At 53.1% G+C, this 21,909-nt stretch overlaps 2 protein-coding genes across 9 annotated transcripts in view; one reads left to right on the top strand and one right to left on the bottom strand.

Moving 5' to 3' along the window:
* Nucleotides 1-9,801, top strand: part of UNC13B (unc-13 homolog B) — a 154,442-nt gene extending 144,641 nt beyond the window's left edge. For 6 of the 8 annotated variants that reach the window (XM_053408507.1, XM_053408506.1, XM_053408501.1 and 3 more), the window contains 6 exons: nucleotides 1,750-1,806; nucleotides 2,794-2,874; nucleotides 4,847-4,994; nucleotides 7,708-7,800; nucleotides 8,425-8,584; nucleotides 9,261-9,800. In XM_053408507.1, coding sequence (XP_053264482.1) covers nucleotides 1,750-1,806; nucleotides 2,794-2,874; nucleotides 4,847-4,994; nucleotides 7,708-7,800; nucleotides 8,425-8,584; nucleotides 9,261-9,546 — 825 coding nt within the window. In that variant the 3' untranslated portion in view covers nucleotides 9,547-9,800. Of the gene's footprint in view, nucleotides 1-1,749; nucleotides 1,807-2,793; nucleotides 2,875-4,846; nucleotides 4,995-7,707; nucleotides 7,801-8,424; nucleotides 8,585-9,260 lie in introns of all 8 variants that reach the window. The other 2 variants (XM_053408508.1, XM_053408502.1) reach the window with 2 other exon arrangements.
* STOML2 (stomatin like 2) overlaps nucleotides 1-21,909 on the bottom strand; it is a 253,111-nt gene that overhangs the window by 213,155 nt on the left and 18,047 nt on the right. The window lies entirely within an intron of this gene.

Below are 21,909 nucleotides of genomic sequence, written 5' to 3'. Positions count from 1 at the left end.
CTGCACAAGTGGTTTGGTGCAGGGATACCAGAGGAGGTCAGAAACGCCAGAGGGATCCGTTCCAGCTCTTTATTAGAAGTACAAGACAGACTGCAGAGCCAGACTCAGCACTCAAGCCACGAGTTGTCGGCACCCAGGAAAGCATTTAGGCATCACGTCTTATACAAAAACAAACTATGTAATCTGGCCCCAGGAGCCCAGTTAACTTGCCCCCGGCTTGGAGGCCCCTTCCCAGCTCTCCTCCATCTCTAAGACCATCTCTAAGAAGCCTCGCTTCTCCCCACCAGCGGAACCAAAACTCAGGCTTCCAAACTTCGAAGCAGGTGAACATAAGCGAGCTCATTCTGGCAGCAAATGACAGTCAGCCCCAGGGTTATCCTGACTACCAAGGTGGCGTTTGCAGGCCTTCCGGAACATGGTCACCATTTTGGTTCCACACAGGGTTCCCTCGTGCCTCTGCCAGGCGAGATATTTCTGTTTCTGCAAGAGCTGACTTCCCAGCTGGCTCTTTGCTGTTCCCAGTTGGATTCTAGGCTGAGTGGAGTGTGCATGTTCCCTCATATGCGCCTGGCCACAGGGTGTGGGGAGGGAGGGGTTCGTGGCGCAAAGGGGCCTGGAAACACCAACGCAGAGTCGACTGGCCCTTTCCCCACGAGTGCAGCAGACGGGTGGGGAGGAGGGTTCTTTGCTTGGGTCTCCTCTTGGTTCTGGAGGAAGAGCCTCGCTTCCCCAGGGACCTCAAGGGGCCGCCATGACCAAGCCAGCACAACGTCCCCAAGGCTGGCCAGTGGCAAGGGCTTCGGAGCCGAGGGGCGATGGGGAGCAGATCAGGGCAGCTTCTACTGGCTTGGAAGTGAAGTTTTCCTCTCCTTTTTTGTTTCTGCTGGAACCTTTGTGCAGAAAATGCCCCCCAAGTCTGACCACACCAGCCTTGTCTTCCATCCTTCCAGCTGAGCCTTGGGTCTTCCTTAGGAGTGAGGGGCTTCAGTGGAAGGAGGAGCATGCAGGTAGCCTCTCAGCCAGGGGTGAGGACCCTCTAGCAGGGGTGTCCAAACTTTTTTGATGAAGTGAACATGCGTGAGGGCCAACCAAAGAGCTTTTTTTTGGGTAAAATAAACTGAATTAAACACCTGAAACAGACTTTGGACTCTCTGCCTTCTTCCTGGACTCTTACCAGCAATTCTTCAGACCTGCCTTGGACATTTCTGCCTGTCTTTGAACCCTGATGATGCCTCTGGGTTGCCCAGATGTAGGGCGGAGAAGGTTGTGTGTGTAGAAGTGCTCCTGCAGTACAACGATAATATTTGCACTCATTGACCTCTGGCCCAGCCCACTCCTGGGAGGTCACCTAGGTGGGAAAGTGGCTCTGTCTCTAAGCTGGCTGCGTCCACTCCTGCGTATCTTGGAGATTGCCAAGATGGTCGTTTGACGGCCAAGTCGAGATAAGTGGGGCTTCCCCCCGCAAGCCCCTCTCCTTCCCTTGACAAGCCAGCATGTTCCACTCGATGCAAAGCCTTTGAGACCTCCCGGTCCCTCTTCCCTACTGTACTGCTGTGACCCACGAAGGCTGCCCCCCTTCGCCATGTTTTCCCCCTGAAGCAGCCCTAGTGGGCACCGAAGCAGGCGCTTGCAAGAGGGTCTCCTGCCTCGTCCAGGGTCCCGCTGGCTGCCCTTGCCTGCTCAGAACCCGGGGTGTAACCTTCTGCTCCTCCTGTCTTGTCTTTCCTCTCTCACTCATCACGCCCGCAGGGGACCCCGCTGATTTTCAGCGCCGCTAAAGAACTGGGACACTTGTCGAAGCTGAAGGTATGGGGGGGTAACCACTAGCGCATGGCCCTCCGGCCCCCGCCTGCCCTGCCTGTGACTGTGGCTGTCTTGCTTGTGCGTCTTGTCCCCGTTGTCGTAACCGTGGCCAGTGCCTGAGTCCCTGCCCAGGCGCAAGCTGGGCTTTGCCTTGGCTCCCAGCGCATGATGCTTGACTGCAGGCTGTCACACCGTCTGTCCGCCCGCCATCCCTGCAAGAACGAAGCCCTTGTGCCTCAATGGGGGGGCCCTCCCAATGGCCGGGCGAGAGAGAGGGGCCCTGAATGGGCAGGGGCTGGGCAGGGGAAGGGGGTGGGCTGGGGCTCTTGGCTGGGATAGCTCAGTTGGCCAAGCATGAGACTTTTTTCAATTTTTTTTATTAATTTTCCAAATCTATAACAAACATAAAAAGAGAAACATTACAATCTGAAAAACAAGCAAAAAAACAAGCAAACAAACATACATTTACCCTAACTGATAAATTCCCAGTTTTATTATCCTTGTTAGATGACTTCCTAGCTGAGTCTCCATATAAGTCATTGTAGCAGTTTTCCAATACTACCTTCAAATAAGATTAGCTTAACCAATTAACATCTTTCTTTCTTTTCATATTAAGCAGGAGACTCTCAGTCTCAGGGTTGGGGGTTTGAGCCCCACCTTGGGCAAAAGATTCCTGCCTGGCAGGGGGTGGGACTAGATGGCCCCGGGGTCCCTTCCAGGAGACCTTTGTGCTGTGTTTTCTTCCTTGCGGCTGGTGTGTGTGTCTGTCTTCTCTCCCATGTGAGCTTGCATAGGTCTCCAGAGACAGGCCTGTGGCCGCATTCCCACTCCCTCTGCTCCGCTCGTCTTTCTGCCGCGTGTCTCTTCATAGGCTTCTTCCGCTGGATCCCTGACCCACCCCTGCGCTTGCCTTCCCTCTTGGCTCCTTACCATTTAAGGACTCCTCCCCCCCCCCCGAAACAGCCCTAATCTTGCCACCTGCTGTTTCAGGATCACATGGTCAGGGAGGAAACGCGGAGTCTCACCCCAAAGCAGTGTGCAGTGCTGGAACTGGCTCTAGACACCATTAAGGTGAGTGACACACACACACACACCCGCCTCGGTTTCTCAAACACAAACAATGGTGATTTCTGCATTGCAGGGGGTTGGGCTAGATGACCCCTGGGACCCTTCCAACTCCTCAGTTCTGTGATTCTGTGAATTCCAGGGAGAGCAGGAAGCACAGCAGTTGTTGCTCACCCACCCAGGGGGTGGGGATGTTGGCCAGCACCAGACTCTCAGGGGCAGAGGGTGGGTCTAAATCAGGTTCCCGGGTAAGACATTTTACCTATTAAAAAGGGCAGCAGCAGAACGTATAAAGTTCAGTGAGTTCAGATGTGTCCCAAAACAGCCTGAGACTAGGTTCGGTAAGTAAATTCTGTGTCCACGGCAGCTGTCTCCCAGCTCCATCTGGTACACAGGATGAGACCCTACCTGCCCGTGGACTGTCTGGCCAGAGTAGTGCGTGCTCTGGTTATCTCCTGCTTGGACTACTGCAATGTGCTCTATGTGGGGCTACCTTTGAAGGTGACCCGGAAACTGCAATTAATCCAGAATGTGGCAGCTAGACTGGGGACTGGGAGTGGCTGCCGAGACCATATAACACCAGACCTGAAAGATCTTCATTGGCTCCTAGTACATTTCCGAGCACAATTCAAAGTGTTGGTGCTGACCTTGAAAGCCCTAAGCAGCCTTGGCCCAGTAGACCTAAAGAAGCGTCTCCACCCCCATCATTCTACCCGGACACTGAGGTCCAGCGCTGAGGGCCTTCTGGCGCTTCCCTCACTGCGAGAAACGAGGTTACAGGGAACCAGGCAGAGGGCCTTCTCGGTAGTGGCTCCCGCCCTGTGGAACGCCCTCCCATTAGATATCAAGGAAATTAATAACTATCTGACTTTTAAAAGACATCTGAAGGCAGCCCTATTTAGGGAAGTTTTTAATGTTTGATTCTATTTTTAATATTCCGTTGGGAGCCACCCAGGGTGGCTGGGGAAACCCAGCCAGATGGGCAGGGTGTAAATAATAATAATAATAAAAATTAAAAAAAAAGAGAGATTGCAGTCCAGTTTAAGAGCAATAATTGTTTTAGCTGCTTTCTCAGTCCACAAGGGAGATAGATGGCTGTAAGACAGAGACTGCGCTAGGCTTTCTTCTAGCCGAGAGAGAAGCTCTTCCTCCTTCCATCTTCTGGACCACTCGGTTCCGGAGTCTCCTTTGTGGGCTTGGGGGAGAGCCAGTTGGGGGTCCCCACCCCCTGTGGCCCAAGGAGCAGGGCAGGTGGGTCCCTGGGTGTGTCCCTGGCTGCTTCTTCCTTCTGCCTCTGACGTGTGGGCCAAAAGGGGAGGAAGGAGTCTAGTTTTTGGTGAGAAGGGCCTCACCAAAAAGAGAGAAGAGGCAGTGAGGCCTCCTTCCTTGCAAATCCCACAAGGACTGTCGGAGCGTTGAAGGGCTTGGAAGGGCCCGTTTAATTCAGGCAGCCGCCCCGTCAGGAAAGGGAAAAACTGGGATTCCAGCCTCCAGTTGCGTGTTTGTTTTTTAGTATTTTTTTATTAGCATTTGGGAAAAGGGATACGAAGATTATTATCCAATTTTTTTTTTTTATCAAAACCAAAATGTTAATCTAAGTAAAGACCCAAAACCTAAAGAGAAGAAAGGCAAAAACAAATAGAGAGAGAGAGCTCGAGAGAAGGGAGAAGGAGGGAAGAGGAAGAGGAAATAATGAAAGAGAGACAAAGGGAGGAGAAAAGGGGGGCGGAATTAAAGTTAAGAGAACAAGGAACTTCCGATTCTTTGTCAGCTATATATAAATGTTATTCAACTCATCCCCTCTGATGTAACACCCAACGAAACAACTTTCTGTAAACCAAAGATGTCATGAAGTCATGCTCCTAAATTCATGTTGTGACGCTGCCTGATGGGTCCCTTAGAGTGTTCTGGGACTACAGGGGACCCCCCCCCGAGCCCCCAGCCATCACGACCCCCCCCAACTGCCTCTTTCCCACAGCAATATTTCCATGCTGGGGGAAGCGGCCTGAAGAAGACCTTTCTGGAGAAGAGCTCGGACCTGCAGTCTCTGCGCTATGCGCTGTCCCTCTACACGCAAACCACCGACACGCTCATCAAGACCTTTGTGCAGACGCAGACGGCACAAGGTGAGGATCCTGCGCGAGTGCGAGACTCATTCAGGCGGGGGGAGAGGCAGCGGCGGCACCATGGGGCAGGGCTGGGGGGGCCTCCGTGAGGTTGCCTCTTTGCGCCCTTCCTCCAAAGGGCATGTGCTCACCAGAGCAGGCCGTGCGCAGCCATGTTCTGGGGACTGTCCAGGGAGTGAGCTGAGCTGAACCCTGGAAAAGCAGAGAGGGGGTGCATGCCCACATTGTCTTCCCTGTTGATGCCCTGGGGGGTAGTTTTGGGTGGTCCCTGCCTGCTGCTCCGTCCCGGCAGAGCCAGCCGTGTGGCCCCTGGAGCTGATTCCCAGGCCCTTGCTCGCCTCTTGTCTGGGACGGGGTCGGCCTGAGTGCACAAGCAACCCAAGAGCCCTTTCTCCCTGGAAAGCACCAGAGAAGTCCAAGAGGGGCCCCTCAGTCCAAAGTGGGGGGGGGGAGAATGGACCCCCTTTGGAGCATGTGGTGCCTCTGCTGGGGGTAAGAAAGGTGCCTTGGGCCGCTCCTGCACCAGCTCTGCATCCCAGGGGGTCCTTTGATGCTCTCCATTCTCCTAACGGCGCATGCCTGGCCTCCTCCAGCTCAGCTCGGCAGCTGCCTTTGCCTCTGGCTCCTGCCTGGAGGCCGAGGGGAGAGGCTGCTGCTGCTTTGACTGGAGGCCGAGTGAAAGGGTGAGAGAGCCGGCCTGGCCTGGCCTGGCCCAAAGTGGAGTGGTAGCTAGCTGCTCCCAGAGCAGTGGGGGTGGGGCAGTCTGCACATGGGGGCAGCGTGGTGATCTGCCCACAGAGTCCGCCTGGTGGGTGAAGCCCCACACTGCCGTTTTGGGCAGCCTTGGTCCCGAGCCACTGCTTCATTCCCAGGAGAGATGTGTGGCCCAGGCGTGCTGCAGGCCAGACCCCGCCGTGTGCCATTTTGTCACGCCCTCAGGGATTCCCCCTGGGGTGGGCTGCACCCCCCCCATACACCCCGCACCCCCTTCCTACGCCCCAGCCCCCAGGGCTTGCCTGGGAGTCACAGCTGCAGGGCTCTGCTTCGTTCAGGGGCTGAGAAGTGAGCGACCAGCAAGGGAGCTCCGTCTTTGCCCACCTTCGTCTCACCCAGAGGACTCTGGGCCGGAAGGAGCAAGGCTAGGCTCCTGCTTTCCCTCCTCTCTGCAGCCAGAGCAAGGAGACTTCCTCCTCCTTCTCCAACTTGGGCCCCAAAGGCAGCCCATTTTAGGGCACCTGGAGAGGGGCTCCCCTCTGAGCCATTCCCAGGCCCATCCTGCCTTCTCCGCCCCGGTGGGTTTCTGCATTGTGATCTCGGCCGGGTGGTAACCAAACTCTTCTCTCTCTCCGTCCTGCCTGCTGCTTGCCCCAGTGCATGGTGGGAAAGGGATTAGGTTTACGGCTAATGAGGATGTCCGTCCTGATAAGGGTACGTTCCAGGCCAATGTTGCCATAACAACATTGGCCGGCTGCAAACCTGCTGTGCTTTGGAGCCCCGCCTCACCCCCCCCAGTTGGCCTTTCTCTGTCCCCCTCTAGCACCCCCAGGCCTTTCACCCCTCCTGGATCACTCGCCTCGTAGCATCTTGTGGTGTGCGCCTTGCAGGCTCCCTCCCAGGGGGGTGGGAAGGTTGCTTTCCCCAGGGAATTTTGTCAGCCTGATGGCAGACGTCTGCAACTCTGGATGTTCGAACAGCCGTCGCGGCGAGAGAAATAGGGTGCTTCACACTTTGCAAGGTAGAGGGCTCCTCTGAGCATGCACCGAGTGCACTGTGGAGCAGCCACCTGAGATGGTGCTCAGTGCTGGACCCCAGGCGAACAGTTGGCCTCTTGCGACACCGTGATGGACAGTCCAATGAAGGCTTGGCTTTTGGCTGCAGCTCTTTCTGCAAATCTAAAGAGTCTGTATGGTTAAGATGGGTTCAAGCTCCCAGGAGCAGGCGGGGGCCGTGAAAGGCAGGCTGAGGTTGGAGCTTCGCCTCTGCTCTCCGCACATCCTCCTCCCACCTTACTCGTTTCATAATCAGCAGGAGCCTTTAAAATGCCGCACCAGACCCAAAGCGCCAGGGGAAGGATGTGCACTGGAAACCCTGCTGTGCGGAGACACAACTGCCACCCCAGAGGGCCTGTTTTAGCCACCTGGCAGCCCCACCCCCAAAAAACACACCCTCTGGCCCTGCCATTGCCTTCATGTTGTGTGTCTGAGAGGACAGTCTCCAGGAACCAAAGTCTTGAGCGTGTGGCAGCTCTGAGCCAGCGCCTCTGCCTGCTTTCGCAGTGCCCACCCACTGTCTCGACTGGGTCCCTTTGGTGCTAAAACGCCTCGACACACACACACACACACACACCTGTCAGCGGTGGGAAGCGTTGCTGAGGAGCGGAGGGGAGAGCCTCCAGGGGGGCTGTGGATCCGCAGCCAGCAGGGGCTCTTGACTGTGGAACAGCCGCCTCTCCATGGGGCAAGAGGCAGCCCCCCTGCCTAGAGCTGGGCTGACTGTGCTTTGGGCTGGAGGACAGAGAGCAGGGATCCAGTCCAAAGAAGATAGCAGAGAACTAGGCTGCAAAACATAAAGGCAGGAGGGAGCTGTCCATTGGGGGAAGAGAGCAGAGGCGTGGGGTGGGAGTCTTTGGGCAACGGGATGCAGTTGCCCCCCCCAAGCTCTAGGCACATGCCAATGCCATCTGTGGCGCTCTTTCTCTTTCTCTGCCCCCCAGGCTCAGGAGTGGACGACCCCGTGGGCGAAGTGTCCATTCAGATCGACTTGTACACACACCCCGGCACCGGGGAGCACAAGGTCACGGTGAAAGGTAACCAAACACACACACACCCACACTCCTCTGGTGGGCTGGCAGCCAGGCCTGGCCTCTTGGGCTGGCAACCCCCGAGACGTCAGCGCAGCCGCTGTGCTGGAGAGTTGGCCATCCAGGCGGGCACTGAGTAAGCCTTTGAGCAGAACAGGCTGCCCGCCTTGCACTCCCCGCACAGTCGCCCCCTTGCAGGACTGTCACTGACCAGGGCGGGGACTCCCTTTTGGAGCAGCCTTTTGGGGACGTGGCTTGGAAACTTGCTCAGCCAATGGGTGGTTGGGCTTCGTTGCAAGTGGAGAGGCCAGCTGCCCTTTGGGAGAGGCTGAGCTGCCTCCCAAGTTGCACAGCCACATACTGGTCCACGGGCTCCCCAAAGGGCAGAAAGAGCTTTTCCCTGGTCAGGACAGTGGTGTGGGGAAGATGCGTCTGTGGGAGGCCAGCCAGCGGCCGAGGAAGAAGCTCCAGTGAGAGTGTGTGCCTTGAGCTGGGCAAGAGGGGCTGGGCTTCTGCCTTGGGCAGCCTCTCGCTGCGAGTCCAGACCCCCTTTGCCCTCTCTGGCTTGGCCAGGGGATGTGGAGCGGCTGAGCCGGACCTCACCCCCAGCCTCTTTCTCTCCTCCCGCAGTGGTGGCAGCCAACGACCTGAAGTGGCAGACCTCGGGCATGTTCCGCCCTTTCGTGGAGGTGACCATGATTGGGCCGCACCAGAGCGACAAGAAGCGGAAATTCACCACCAAGTCGAAGAGCAACAACTGGGCCCCAAAGTACAACGAGACATTCCACTTGTAAGTCCCGTCCTCTCCCTCCCGTCCTCTCCCCAACTGGGCCAAGAGACAGGCAAGCAGCCCCTCGGCCTGGGAATGCAGGATCAGGCCACGCAGAGGGAGCCTTGCAGGAATCCCACAGCCCTTATCTCCCTCACCTCCTTGCCTCCCCCCTGCAAACATAGGGTGGCCTTGGCAATATTGTTGGCATTGTTTCTTAGCCGGTAAAGGTAAAGGGACCCTGACCATTAGGTCCAGTCGTGGCCGACTCTGGGGTTGCGGCGCTTTATTGGCCGAGGGAGCCGACGTACAGCTTCCGGGTCATGTGGCCAGCAGGACTAAGCCGCTTCTGGCAAACCAGAGCAGCGCACGGAACCGCCAGAGCAGGGACCGAGCAATGGGAGCTCACCCCGTTGTGGGGATTCAAACCGCCGAACTTCTAATTGACATGTCCTAGGCTCTGTGGTTTAACCCACAGCGCCACCCACGTCCCTTTTTTCTAAGCCTTTACCAAAGCGATAAAACTGAATATGACAAGACAAAACAAGAGACCTCCTGGCCGGAGCAAGGCTCAGGAGCTCAGGAGGAAGATGCCAACTTCCCTGAGGACTTTTTCCACTGGGGTGGGGGGCTCCTGGTCCCGGGACCCCACCTCCCTGCCAGAGTTTTAACGGCGCTTCCCCTCGCTCTCTTGCAGCATCCTGGGGAATGAGGACGGGCCGGACGCCTACGAGCTGCAGGTGTGCGTGAAGGACTACTGCTTTGCCCGCGAGGACCGCGTGCTGGGCATCGCCGTGATGCAGCTCCGGGACGTGGCCGACAAGGGCAGCTGCGCCTGCTGGTGCCCGCTGGGGCGGAGGGTCCACATGGACGACACGGGGCTGACGGTCCTGAGGATCCTCTCGCAAAGGACCAACGATGAAGTGGCCAAGGAGTTCGTCAAGCTGAAGTCGGAGTCGCGCTCCACGGAGGAAGGGAGCTGAGCCCTCCTGCGTTTCCACCCTTCTTGGGTGACCGATGCCAATGTGTGCGGAAAGCGCAGCTGCCGGCTCTCTTGGACCCGGGGAGGAGCCTCGCGTCTCGGTCGGCCCCTTTGTCGGCCGCAGGAGACCTGTCTGGACCCTCAGCAGAAGGCAGAGAGTCGGAGCCAGGGGTGGGGGGGAGGACTTGGACTTGGGGTGCCTGCCTCCGTCATGGCTGCTCCTCTGGGGTTGGCGCTGCGGAGCAAGGAACGTTCTTCTCTTGCATGGGCCAAGGTGGGCCAGACACTCCTGGCCTGAGGGGGGTTGGGGGGTGTCCACGTTCTGCAGAGGAGAGTTCAAGGGGGAAGGTGAGCAGCTGCTTGTTCCAGGCTGATTCCTTGGGAGTCCAACCTGTTGGTGAGCCTGAAGCCTTTGCTGGTTTGGGGTGGGCAGGAAAGCCCAAGGTCAGCTGTGTTTTGCCCGAAGCCTGGTTGAGCCTGGGTCCAAGTGGAAGCAGGAGGGGGCTGCAGGAGCTTCACTGTCCCCTACCCCCCACCCCAGACAAGCACAACACTGACCAAAAAGCCCCCCTTTGCCCACCTGAGCACCATCCTCTCTCTCAGGGCCGCCTTATTCTCCATCCTCTTCTGTTTCTGCGCCAAGTCTTTGTCCTGGGAGTCTCTTCTCTTCCCCCCTTCTCTCCCCCCCCCAAGTGTTGCTTTTGGGCCGTGCAGGGAGGGAGAGGCTTCCTGGTGCAACCATCGTGAACACACCCACCCACTGGAAACAACTTTGCACTAGGAACCGTGTAGGAAGAAGCCAAGCTGCCGATTGCCGAGGCGGATGACCCGGCCCCCGCCCTCCGTGTGCTGTGGCCCTCAAAGAAACACCCAAGAGCCGCATGTTGAGGGGGGATTCTATTTGTATATTGGGGGGGTTGTTTTTCTATATTTTTTTTCTCTTGGCACTTGTACAGCTGTATAATAACAGACCTTGTATTTCTCAGACCTGCTTTTAGACGCCGTGTAGTTGTTGTCAATGGATGTAAGAGAAAACCGCTCTTTGGGTCACCACAATTATTACTGTTGCGGTTTTTAATCCCTGTTTAATGTGCCGCTGTGGCAGGAAGCGATCTGTGTAGCCTTTAATAAAGGACCTTTTAGCAGCACCTCCTGCCTCCAGCCCCTCTTACTGGACTTCCCCGGTTGAAGGTGCACGCCAGGCTCCAGCCGTTTCCTCTTCAGGCTCCCCCAGAGGCCTCGGGGTCTGGAGCAGCCTAAGGGGTGGGCCTGGGGAGAGCCCCCCGTTGCTTAGCCTCCCAAAGAGTGTCTCCATCCCCAAGGCGAGACACTTCCCATCCCAACCCCAAATGGAGGGCGATTCCAGAGCCCTTCACTGCTGGGCCCCCCAGCACCAATTGGCTTCTGGCCTTGGGATGTCTGCCGGATTTGACCCAAGGCCCGTCTGGATCTCGTCCAGCCTCCTGATCCCCACAGCAGTCAACATGTCGTCTCCCAGCCGTTGCGTTCCCCAGCACCTTTGAAGCATCCTGCCACCTCCTGAGGGTGCTTAGCAACCACCCGCATCCTCACTCTTCCATGCATGTGCCTGGTTCTCCCTTTTAAAGCCATCTCAGCTGGGGATCGTTGCCAAAGCCGGTGGCAGCAATTTTGTAAGCTACCTGTGTGCCGTGTGAAGAAGTCTGCTGTCGCCTGGCAAGTCACTCCCTTGACACTTGTCCCCAGCTTCCTGGGGAAGAATCCTGCCTCCTGGCGGTTTCTTGGCAATTGCTCCTTGCTAGGTCAGAGTGTTGGCTTTCAGGCATCATCCAGGCGCCTTGTCTATGCAAGAGCTGCCAAGAGGCTTCCTTCGTGTCATGAAATTCTACTCAGTATTGATCCAAAGCAGATTCCAACATATAGTTAGCAGAGTGAAAACAAACACGTTGCAGGATTCCCAAAAAATAGACCAGAGGCAATTAATATTTCACCCAGCAGAGTTTTACTGCTACTGAAGGCAAATGAGCATCATGGTCACAAATCCAATACGTTCAGGATTGGCCCTGTCCATAATAAATCCACTTACAGCAGACTTAACTTAAACTTATAATAAGAATAAACCTTAACACTAAGCAGTAAGGAAGAGAGACAGAAAGAGAAAGTGAAATCCAGGCTCCTTCTGGCCTCTTATTATAGTCAACATGACCTTGACTGAAGAGATAAGAGGACCAGTTTAAACCAACTGTACTCAGCATCTCTGAAGGAAGAACGCAAACATCAGGAACCTTCTGCCTGTTTCTTTTACGCAGAGAAGCTTCCAGAACCCTCTTGAATTCAGTAGAATAGGAAAGATCTTTCTGCACATCAGATCAATACTTTCTGCACTAAGAAATGCAAAGCGACGCTTCTTTCAGGGGTCAGGAGATGAAGGGCCCAACCCTGAGGGACAAGAGGTTGGTCTACTGAGCTTTAAAAAGAAAGAAGATCCTTGAGGACTTAGTGACAAAGAAAGCAAAATCTGTATTTCTGGCACCAGTGGCAAAAATAGGCAGTGTGTTTAGTGTGTCTTTGGTGTTTCTGAATGGGAGGCTTGAGAGGGGCAGTGGGGGGAGCCCCACACCCAGGGGGAAATTCAGCAGACACTGCCTGGGCAGACGGGATGTTTTCACCTGCTGAGCAAGTCATGAATTTCGGAGGAAGCTCAAGACCATTTAAGGCGCTAGCATCTTCCATCAGAAGCAGGATTCTTGCATAGATGGACCACTTCTGGAGCATCTCTGATTGAGTTCAGGCTGAACCGCTTTATTATTTAAACAACACAATTTAAAATAATGTGGTGCTTTAGAAAGATGAGAGAAGCCTCACGGTGTGATTTCTGTCTGGAGGGAGAGTTGAAGGTCACCACAAAGATGCCAGGAGAACCTTTCTTGCCTTGACAGGCAGCTCTCCAGGAGCCACGTGGGTGGGTGGGCTTTGTTCTATTCCTACCGGCTACACCGGAGAGCCGCTGCTTGCCCACCTCTTCCCGTGGGAGCGCTGATCGACTTCTGCAGTGCTGCCTCCTCCCTGTTGCTCTGCAGTCAGGAAAGAAGCTAAGGAGGTGTGAGGTTTTCTCTTGGTGGGTGCCTGGACCTCTGGGGGGCTGAACTGTTCCTTGGACCGAAAGGGGAAACATTCAACGCAGAGGACTCCTGTCTCCAGCAGGAGATGGTCAGCTTAGAAGCCAGACAGGAAGAGACTCTTCTGAAACCGATTAGCTATTTCAGCCTCTTTCAAGACATCCGGATTTAGCATTTCCACTGCCTTTCTGTTTCGAAGGAGGCCACAGGATGAAATGCCTCCTCTGGGTCATGACTGGGATGCTGTCCTGGAAACTTAATTGCCTTGAACCATGAATACTCAGAGCATCAGTTTGTGTAGACAGAGAAGCAACGTGGTTGAGCTCAGGCTCTCGGTTGCTTTGGAGCAAAGCTGGGTTTGGGGACAGGCAAGAGAAGTTGGCTGGAGGTTTTCCAGAGACATTGGGAAGAAAAAGCTGCTGGTGGCAAAAGACTCCTGCCATCACTGCAGGGAAGGTTACAGGTCCTTGTCGCCCATGAACGGGGAGCAGGAAAAAACTCCAACATGTAACAGAGTTTCCAAAGGCAATTGTACTTCATCCAGCAGAGCTGAAGGGAAATGAGCAATAATGGTCACAAATCCAAGGCATTCAGGATTGGCACAGTCCATAAAAATCCAGTTGCAGCACTTAAATAAAGCTTGCAAACTTGTAATAAGATGAAACTTTAACACTACAGCATACAGAACACCAGAACAAAGAAAAGAGAAAGTGAGTGAGAGCCAGGCTTCTCCTGGCCTGACTATAATAGCCAGTATGACCATGACAAAAAGGACAACAAAGCCAGTTTAAACCAGCTGTACTCAGCTTCCCAGAAGAAATATAACCCAAACAACAGAAACCTTCCTGTTTCTTTCACATAGAAACCTTCTAGAATCCTCTTCAAGTAATCAGAATTGGAAAGATCTCTGCGCATCAGATCAATACAGTGGTACCTTGGGTTAAGTACTTAATTCGTTCTGGAGGTCCGTACTTAACCTGAAACTGTTCTTAACCTGAAGCCCCACTTTAGCTAATGGGGCCTCCTGCTGCCGCCGCGTCGCCACTGCACAATTTCTGTTTTTTTTTTTTTAAAATAATATTTATTAAAGTTTTAAGGGGTACAAAAATCAAAAATAAAAAACATCATTTTAAACAAAAAACAATACAACCCATCACAATAGGTAAAGGAAAAAGGATAAAATACAAAGGGGGAAAAACCAGAAAAATAAAATCCATTAAACAAAAAAGAAAAAACAAAGAAAAATACAGCGAATCTTCCCATAACTTATCTTTCATTAGCTTATTTCCTTGACCTCCTCACACCTCCCTTTTGTGTATTCTAGATCGATTATCTATTTCAGCAAATCCTTTCCATCTTTTCAAATTTTAGTCCTGTAATTTATCTTAATATAATGTGACTTTACTTTCCCTCTTTTCACCAATTAACAGTCAGTTTTTCCCAAATCCTTTATATCCTTCCTGCTAAAGTCACATAACATCATTCCAACATCCTTCTAACATTCATTAATTTTACAATGTTTCTGTAAATAGTCTTTAAATTTCTTCCAATCTTCCTCCACCGACTCTTCTCCCAGGTCTCGGATTCTGCCAGTCATTTCCTCCAGTTCCATATAGTCATTCACTTTCATCTGCCACTCTTCCCGGGTGGGTAGATCTTGTGTCTTCCAGTACTTTGCAATAATAATAATAATAATAATAATAATAATAATAATAATAATAATTTATTATTTATACCCCGCCCATCTGGCTGGGCCTCCCCAGCCACTCTGGGCAGCTTCCATAAAAACCAAAAATACAGTAAAATATCACACGTTAAAAACTTCCCTGAACAGGGCTGCCTTAAGATGTCTTCTGAATGTCAGGTAGTTGTTTATCTCTTTGACATCTGCTGGAAGGGCGTTCCACAGGGCGGGCGCCACTACCGAGAAGGCCCTCTGCCTGGTTCCCTGTAGCTTTGCTTCTCGCAATGAGGGAACCGCCAGAAGGCCCTCGGCGCTGGACCTCAGCGTCCGGGCAGAATGATGGGGGTGGAGACGCTCCTTCAGGTATACTGGACCGAGGCCGTTTAGGGCTTTAAAGGTCAGCACCAACACTTTGAATTGTGCTCGGAAACGTACTGGGAGCCAATGTAGGTCTTTCAAGACCGGTGTTATATGGTCTCGGCGGCCGCCCCCAGTCACCAGTCTAGCTGCTGCATTCTGGATTAGTTGTAGTTTCCGAGTCACCTTCAAAGGTAGCCCCACGTAGAGCGCATTGCAGTAGTCCAAGCGGGAGATAACCAGAGCATGCACCACTCTGGCGAGACAGTCCGCAGGCAGATAGGGTCTCAGCCTGCGTACCAGATGGAGCTGGTAAACAGCTGCTCTGGACACAGATTTGACCTGTGCCTCTGTTATGTACTGAGTTGAATAGGATTCAGAATGCAGCAGTCTGATTGGTCCTAGAACAATGCAGCAGTATGATTGGTTGGCAGGAACTACCCAATCATGCTCCAGATAGAAGTGAATCCACAACCTGATTGGCTTACAGTAGAATTCCGGAATTAGCCAATCATGTGCAGCCCATTGTGTAAATAATGTATATAAAGCAGATACTTTGAGGGGACTTTCATTCATTCCTCATCACCACTATGAGCTGAATAAAGAGCATGAAATCACTTCGCGACTCTGAGTATATTTCACTGGCGACGAAGGTGGGATCCCGCTGAGCTGACTGCCACACACAGCACCGCAGCACCGCCACCTGCCGCACCGCTGCCTCGCACCGTGTATCCAGGCTTCAGCTCCGGGACACAAGGAACTCAGAATGGCAACCGACAACAGCTTCTCGCCATTCAACCCAGCATCTGGAGACTGGGAAGCGTACGCCTCCCGTTTCACCTTCCTCCTAGAAGCCAAAGGGGTCACCGACGAAGAAGACGCCAAGAAGAGGGCAATATTCTTCAGCGTCTGCGGAGAGGAGACGTTTGAAATCGCCCGGGCTCTCCTTGCGCCTGAAGACGTCGCTACTGTTCCATACAAAACAATAATGGAACAGCTGAAGGGGCACTTTTCGCCGCAGCCCTCAGTGGTGGCTCGTCGAAATGCCTTCTACGCAAAGCGGCAAGCCCCTGGGGAAACCATAACTGGGTTTGTGACCTCTCTCCGCCAAGCCGCCCGGTTCTGCAACTTCTCAGAGCTGGAGAACATGCTTCGTGACCGCCTCGTCGGTGGCCTGAAGGATGAGAAGCTGCAACGACGCCTCTACGCTAAGAAGGACCTAACGTTCCAGGTCGCTCTGGAGGAGGCCCTGGCAACGGAAGCTGCCGAGAGGTCGACGCAAGAGGCACGGCCGAGCCAGCTGTCCCAACCGAGGGTCCACCACGAAGACCTCACCGACGACTCAGGATCCGACAGGGAGGAGGTGCACCGAGTACAGCAGCGCACTCAAGCAGCCCACATACCACAGCTGCCTCGACGAGAAGGAGGGAACTGCGCAAGCTGTGGAGAAAGTCACGAGAGGAGGACCTGCCGTTTCCGCAACGCAGAGTGCAGGCAGTGCAGAAAATTGGGACACATCACCCGGGTGTGTCGGGCTCGGCCCACCCGACGCCAGGCATCAGATGACCAATCCAAGAGCCCCAGGTCCCGGGGCCCAACGCACCAAGGCAACTCGACAGAGCTCACGGACTTCCAGGTATACCAGTTGCCCCACCCCAACGTAGAGAAAATTTATGTTGACGTACAGATAGAGGGGGCCCCATGCCGCATGGAGCTTGACACGGGTTCAACTCTATCCATAATCTCGGCAAGGACCTTAAGGAGACTGTGTCCTACTGGGGGTCCCAAACTCAGGCCGGCCCCATTCACCCTCCGGGACTTCCAAAAACGTAAGGTCCCCACAATGGGGGTGGGGACCTTCAGGGTGCAATACCGAGGGCGGACGTGGCAACTGGACTTGCTTGTGGTCAAGGGCCCCTACATTAGCTTACTGGGATTGGCATGGTTTGGACCACTGGGGCTAGCCGTCACCGGGGTGAACCACACTAGCTTACAAGTGGACGTGGACGCCATATGCAAGGAATTTCCGGGGGTTTTCGATGGGAAATTGGGACAGTATACGGGCCCCCCCATTGCTCTACAGCTTGACCCCGCAGTACGACCGGTCAGGCTCAAGGCCCACCGGGTCCCGTTCGCCCTGAAACCCCGTATAGACGAGGAATTGGACCGGCTCGTGGAGCAAGGAGTGCTGGAGCCGGTGCCTAATGCCCCCTGGGAAACCCCAATCGTCACGCCCGTCAAGCCTAATGGTTCAGTCCGCATCTGCGCAGACTACAAATGTACCATAAACAAGGCCCTCACGGCCCATGCATACCCAGTGCCAGTGGTCAGCCATGTTCTTGCCACCCTGGCTGGGTCAAAAATTTTTGGCAAGCTGGACTTGGCCCAAGCATATCAACAGCTGCCAGTAGATGAGGCCACAGCAGAGGCACAGACGATTGTGACGCACAGAGGAGCATTCAGGGTAAAGCGGCTGCAATTCGGTGTCAGCGTGGCACCAGGCATATTCCAGAATCTAATGGACTCTCTACTTAAAGGGATTCCTGGCGTCACCCCCTTCTTCGATGATGTGTTGATTGCCGGGCCCACACCAGAGGAGTTTGAGGACCGCCTCCGCACCGTTCTGCACCGTTTCCAGACGGCAGGTCTCAAGATGAAGCGGGAAAAATGTCTACTAGGAGTGCCTCAGGTGGACTTTCTGGGATTTATGGTGGACGCAGAAGGGGTCCACCCGACTGGGGACAAGGTACGGGCCATTTGTGATGCCCCAGCGCCCAAGAACAAGACTGAACTTCAGGCCTTCTTGGGACTATTGAACTTTTACCATTCCTTCCTTCCCCACAAGGCGGCGGTAGCAGAGCCCCTACACAGACTCCTGGACAAGCGGGCCCCTTGGGTGTGGGGCCAGCGCCAGGAGGCCGCATTCCAGGCAGTCAAGGACTTGCTTGTCTCAAACTCGGTCTTGGCACACTTCGACGAGAGGCTGCCGGTGGTGCTAGCATGCGATGCCTCGCCCTATGGAATTGGCGCTGTCCTGGGACACCAACTCCCGGATGGAAGAGAGGTACCGGTGGCATACTTTTCCCAGACACTCAACGCAACCGAGCGGAACTACTCGCAAATTGACAAGGAGGGTCTGGCAATCGTGAAGGGAGTAAAAAAATTCCATGATTTCTTGTACGGGTGGCCCTTCACCGTGGTGACTGACCACAAGCCGTTGCTTGGCTTGTTTGCCCCTGAAAAGCAGACCCCCCAAGTGCTGTCTCCTCGCGTCCTCAGGTGGTCAATTTTCCTTGCCAGCTACCAGTATGCACTGATTCACCGTCCGGGGAAGGCGATGGGCCATGCGGATGCCCTCAGCAGGCTACCACTACCGGAAACAGGCCCCGACCCAGCACCTGCACAAGAGGTTATGAGCCTGGAGCTGCTTCCCAACCGCCCCATTCAGGCACAAGAAGTTGCACACCATTCCAAGAAAGATAGGGTCATCTCCCGGGTCCTGGACTGGGTGTGGAGGGGATGGCCCAGCAGCAGCCCCGGGCCAGAATTCGCTGGCTACACAACCCGCAAACATGAACTGTCGGCCCACAAGGGGTGCCTGTTATGGGGAAGCAGGGTCGTTGTTCCCCAGCCCCTCCGCAAAAGGGTCCTCACAGCCCTACACGAGACACACCCAGGGGTAGTAAGAATGAAGGCCCTTGCCAGGAGTTATGTGTGGTGGCCGGGGATCGACGGAGAGATAGAGGCCTGGGTCAAACACTGCCAGGCCTGCCAAGAATCCCGCCCAGATCCCCCAAGGGCCCCAGTCCAGTCCTGGGAGTCCGCACGAGCACCATGGTCACGCCTGCATGTGGACTTCGCTGGCCCCTTTCAGGGGAAAACATTCTTCATAGTGGTGGACTCCTACACCAAATGGCTGGAAGTCGCACTGGTACCATCCACTTCTACGTCCGCAGCCATCCGGGTACTACGCAGGCTGTTTGCAACCCATGGGCTCCCTGACACTCTCGTCTCAGACAACGGGACTGCATTTACGTCAGGAGAATTCCAAACCTTCACAGCGCAGAACGCCATCCACCACATCCGTTCGGCGCCATTCCACCCTGCCACCAATGGCCAAGCAGAACGCATGGTGCGGACCACCAAGGACACCCTTCGCCGCATGACGCAAGGGGATTGGGAGTACCGCCTTGCCACATTCCTTCTAGCACAGCACAGCACCCCCAGCTCAACAACTGGCCGGAGCCCCGCTGAACTACTAATGGGTCGGCGCCTTGCAATCAGATTGGACCGCATTCACCCCGATAGAGCTCAGGATGAGGTAGTAGTGGGGGAAGGCAGGAACCCCCGGACCTTCGAGGCCCAGGACCCAGTGTACGCAAAGAATTTTGGGGCAGGCCCAGCATGGGTACCTGCCACAGTCACCAGGGTCACTGGCCCCGTGTCGTAGGAGGTGCTAACAGATGGGGGGCAATGCTGGCGCCGCCACTGCGACCAGATACGGCGACGATTCCCGGGAGAAAACCAGGAGGAGGAAAGGTCAGAGGAGTCCCAAGGGAACAGAGGGGCAGTGAGGCCCATAGAGCACGAGGGGCCAGCAGGAGAGGCAGAATCAGTAAATACAGAGAGGACCTGCGAGGCTGAAAGGACACCGGAACCAGAACCACAACTGAGCGAGCCGGTTGCGCCAGACCAAATAGCCCCATCACAGCCAGCATCCTTGGAACACGAGCCAGAACCTGAACCCCGGACCAGGGAACACCCCAGGCCGCAATGCACACATAGGCCGCCAGCGTACCTCGAGGACTATGAATGCGACCTCCCGGGCAGGACTGGAACTTAGAGGGGAGGGGTGTTATGTACTGAGTTGAATAGGATTCAGAATGCAGCAGTCTGATTGGTCCTAGAACAATGCAGCAGTATGATTGGTTGGCAGGAACTACCCAATCATGCTCCAGATAGAAGTGAATCCACAACCTGATTGGCTTACAGTAGAATTCCGGAATTAGCCAATCATGTGCAGCCCATTGTGTAAATAATGTATATAAAGCAGATACTTTGAGGCGACTTTCATTCATTCCTCCTCATCACTATGAGCTGAATAAAGAGCATGAAATCACTTCGCGACTCTGAGTATATTTCAGCCTCCATGGACAGCTGTGAGTCCAAAATGACTCCCAGGCTGCGCACCTGGTCCTTCAGGGGCACAGTTACCCCATTCAGGACCAGGGAATCCTCCACACCTGCCCGCCTCCTGTCCCCCAAAAACAGTACTTCTGTCTTGTCAGGATTCAACCTCAATCTGTTAGCCGCCATCCATCCTCCAACCGCCTCCAGACACTCACACAGGACCTTCACTGCCCTCACTGGTTCTGATTTAAAAGAGAGACGCAAGGAGAAAAACCTTAGGATTAGACTTGTGCCGGAAAAAGAAGGAGACAACCTGGTGGATTATTTGACAAAAGAGTTTTCCGACTTTTGGAAGCAAGATTTGAAAGAAGAAGAGTTCAAAATAGAGAGTGCATTCAGGTTGGGAATAAGGCAGAAGAAGAATAGACCCAGAGATTGCTTGATAACTCTAAGATCCAAAGAAGAGAGGGATAAAATATTGAACCTGCATTACCAAACAACCCTTCGGATTGAGGATTTTTGTATTGAGATTTTTAAAGACATCCCTAAAAGTATCTTGGATGCAAGAGGTCCTTATAAGGATTTGGTGACACTACTCAAGAGGAACTACATACTATTCAGGTGGGAGTTTCCCCAAGGCTTGTCTTTTAAATACAAAGGAAAGAAAAGAAGAATAAAAACAGTGAGTGATAAAGACAAGTTCTTGGGAGAACACGAAGAAGACCTACAGAAAGAGACCCATCCAGGAGAAGGACATCCTTCAAGATTAGACAAAGACACAGAACCACCGACAAAGGACGAACAACAATTGGGAGCTGTAGGAGGAATTAAATAACCCCATCATGGCTTTGCAACTTCTAACTTGGAACTGTAATGGTCTAAACAACCCCCGAAAAAGAAAATATATATTTCATGCTTTAAAGAAAGATCATTTGGACTTGATTTGTTTACAAGAGACCCATGTGACAAGAGCACATAGAAAATTGCTAATAAATAAGAGACTGGGACAAGAATTTATATCTTCAGATAAAGTAAAAAAGAGAGGAGTGGTGATCTACGTAAAGGAAAATCTGCAGCCGAAACAAATCTTTAAAGATGACCAAGGAAGATATTTGGCAATTGAAATTCAATTTCAAGGAGAAAAATTTCTGATAGTGGGGGTATATGCACCAAATGAAGGGAAAACAGAATTCTTTAAGAAGTTGTATGAGACTTTAACAGACTATATGGACTACAAACTGATTATGATGGGAGACATGAATGGAGTAGTTTCAACAAATATGGACAAAGCACAAAGACAGGTAGTCACAAAAGATGGAAGACTACCAAAAACCTTTTTTGAAATGACTGACAATATGGATTTGATTGACATTTGGAGAACAAAACACCCATTAGAGAGAGAGGGAACCTTCTTTTCTGAAGCCAAAATGACATGGACTAGGATCGACCAAATTTGGGTGACTAGCGGTATGGCGTCGAATGTAAAGAAAGTGGAAATCTGCCCAAAAACTCTCTCCGACCATAATGCAGTAAAGATGGTGATGAAGCAAACAACAACTGGCTCTTTCAGATGGAGAATGAATGACACCTTATTTAGAGACGAGGAGATCTGTAAAAAGGCCCAAAAAACCCTGAAAGATTATTTTGAAATTAATCTAAGGACTAAAGTAGAAAAAAGAATAGTATGGGACGCAAGTAAAGCCGTGATGAGAGGGTTTTTGATACAACAAAATACATTAAAGAGAAGAAAGCAAAATGAGAGGAAGGAGAAAATTTTGGATAAGATAAAAGAAGGGGAAAGGAAATTAAGATTGAAGCCAAAATCGCAAGAGATTCTAAGAGAAATTAAATTGTACCAAACACAATATATGGAACTGATGAATCAAGAAATAGAATGGAAAATTAAACAAATGAGACAAAAGACTTTTGAATCTGCAGATAAATGTGGCAAGTTATTGGCTTGGCAAATAAAGAAGAGACAAAAGCTCAACACGGTAACAAACTTAGAAGTGGAGGGAAAGAACATATGTAACCCAGTGGAAATTAGGAACTGTTTTCAGAGCTACTTTAGACAACTGTATACACAAGGGCCGCA

The sequence above is a fragment of the Podarcis raffonei genome, chromosome 11 (assembly GCF_027172205.1).
Source record: "Podarcis raffonei isolate rPodRaf1 chromosome 11, rPodRaf1.pri, whole genome shotgun sequence".
NCBI lineage: Eukaryota > Metazoa > Chordata > Lepidosauria > Squamata > Lacertidae > Podarcis > Podarcis raffonei.
This window is presented reverse-complemented; position numbering and strand designations above follow the sequence as displayed.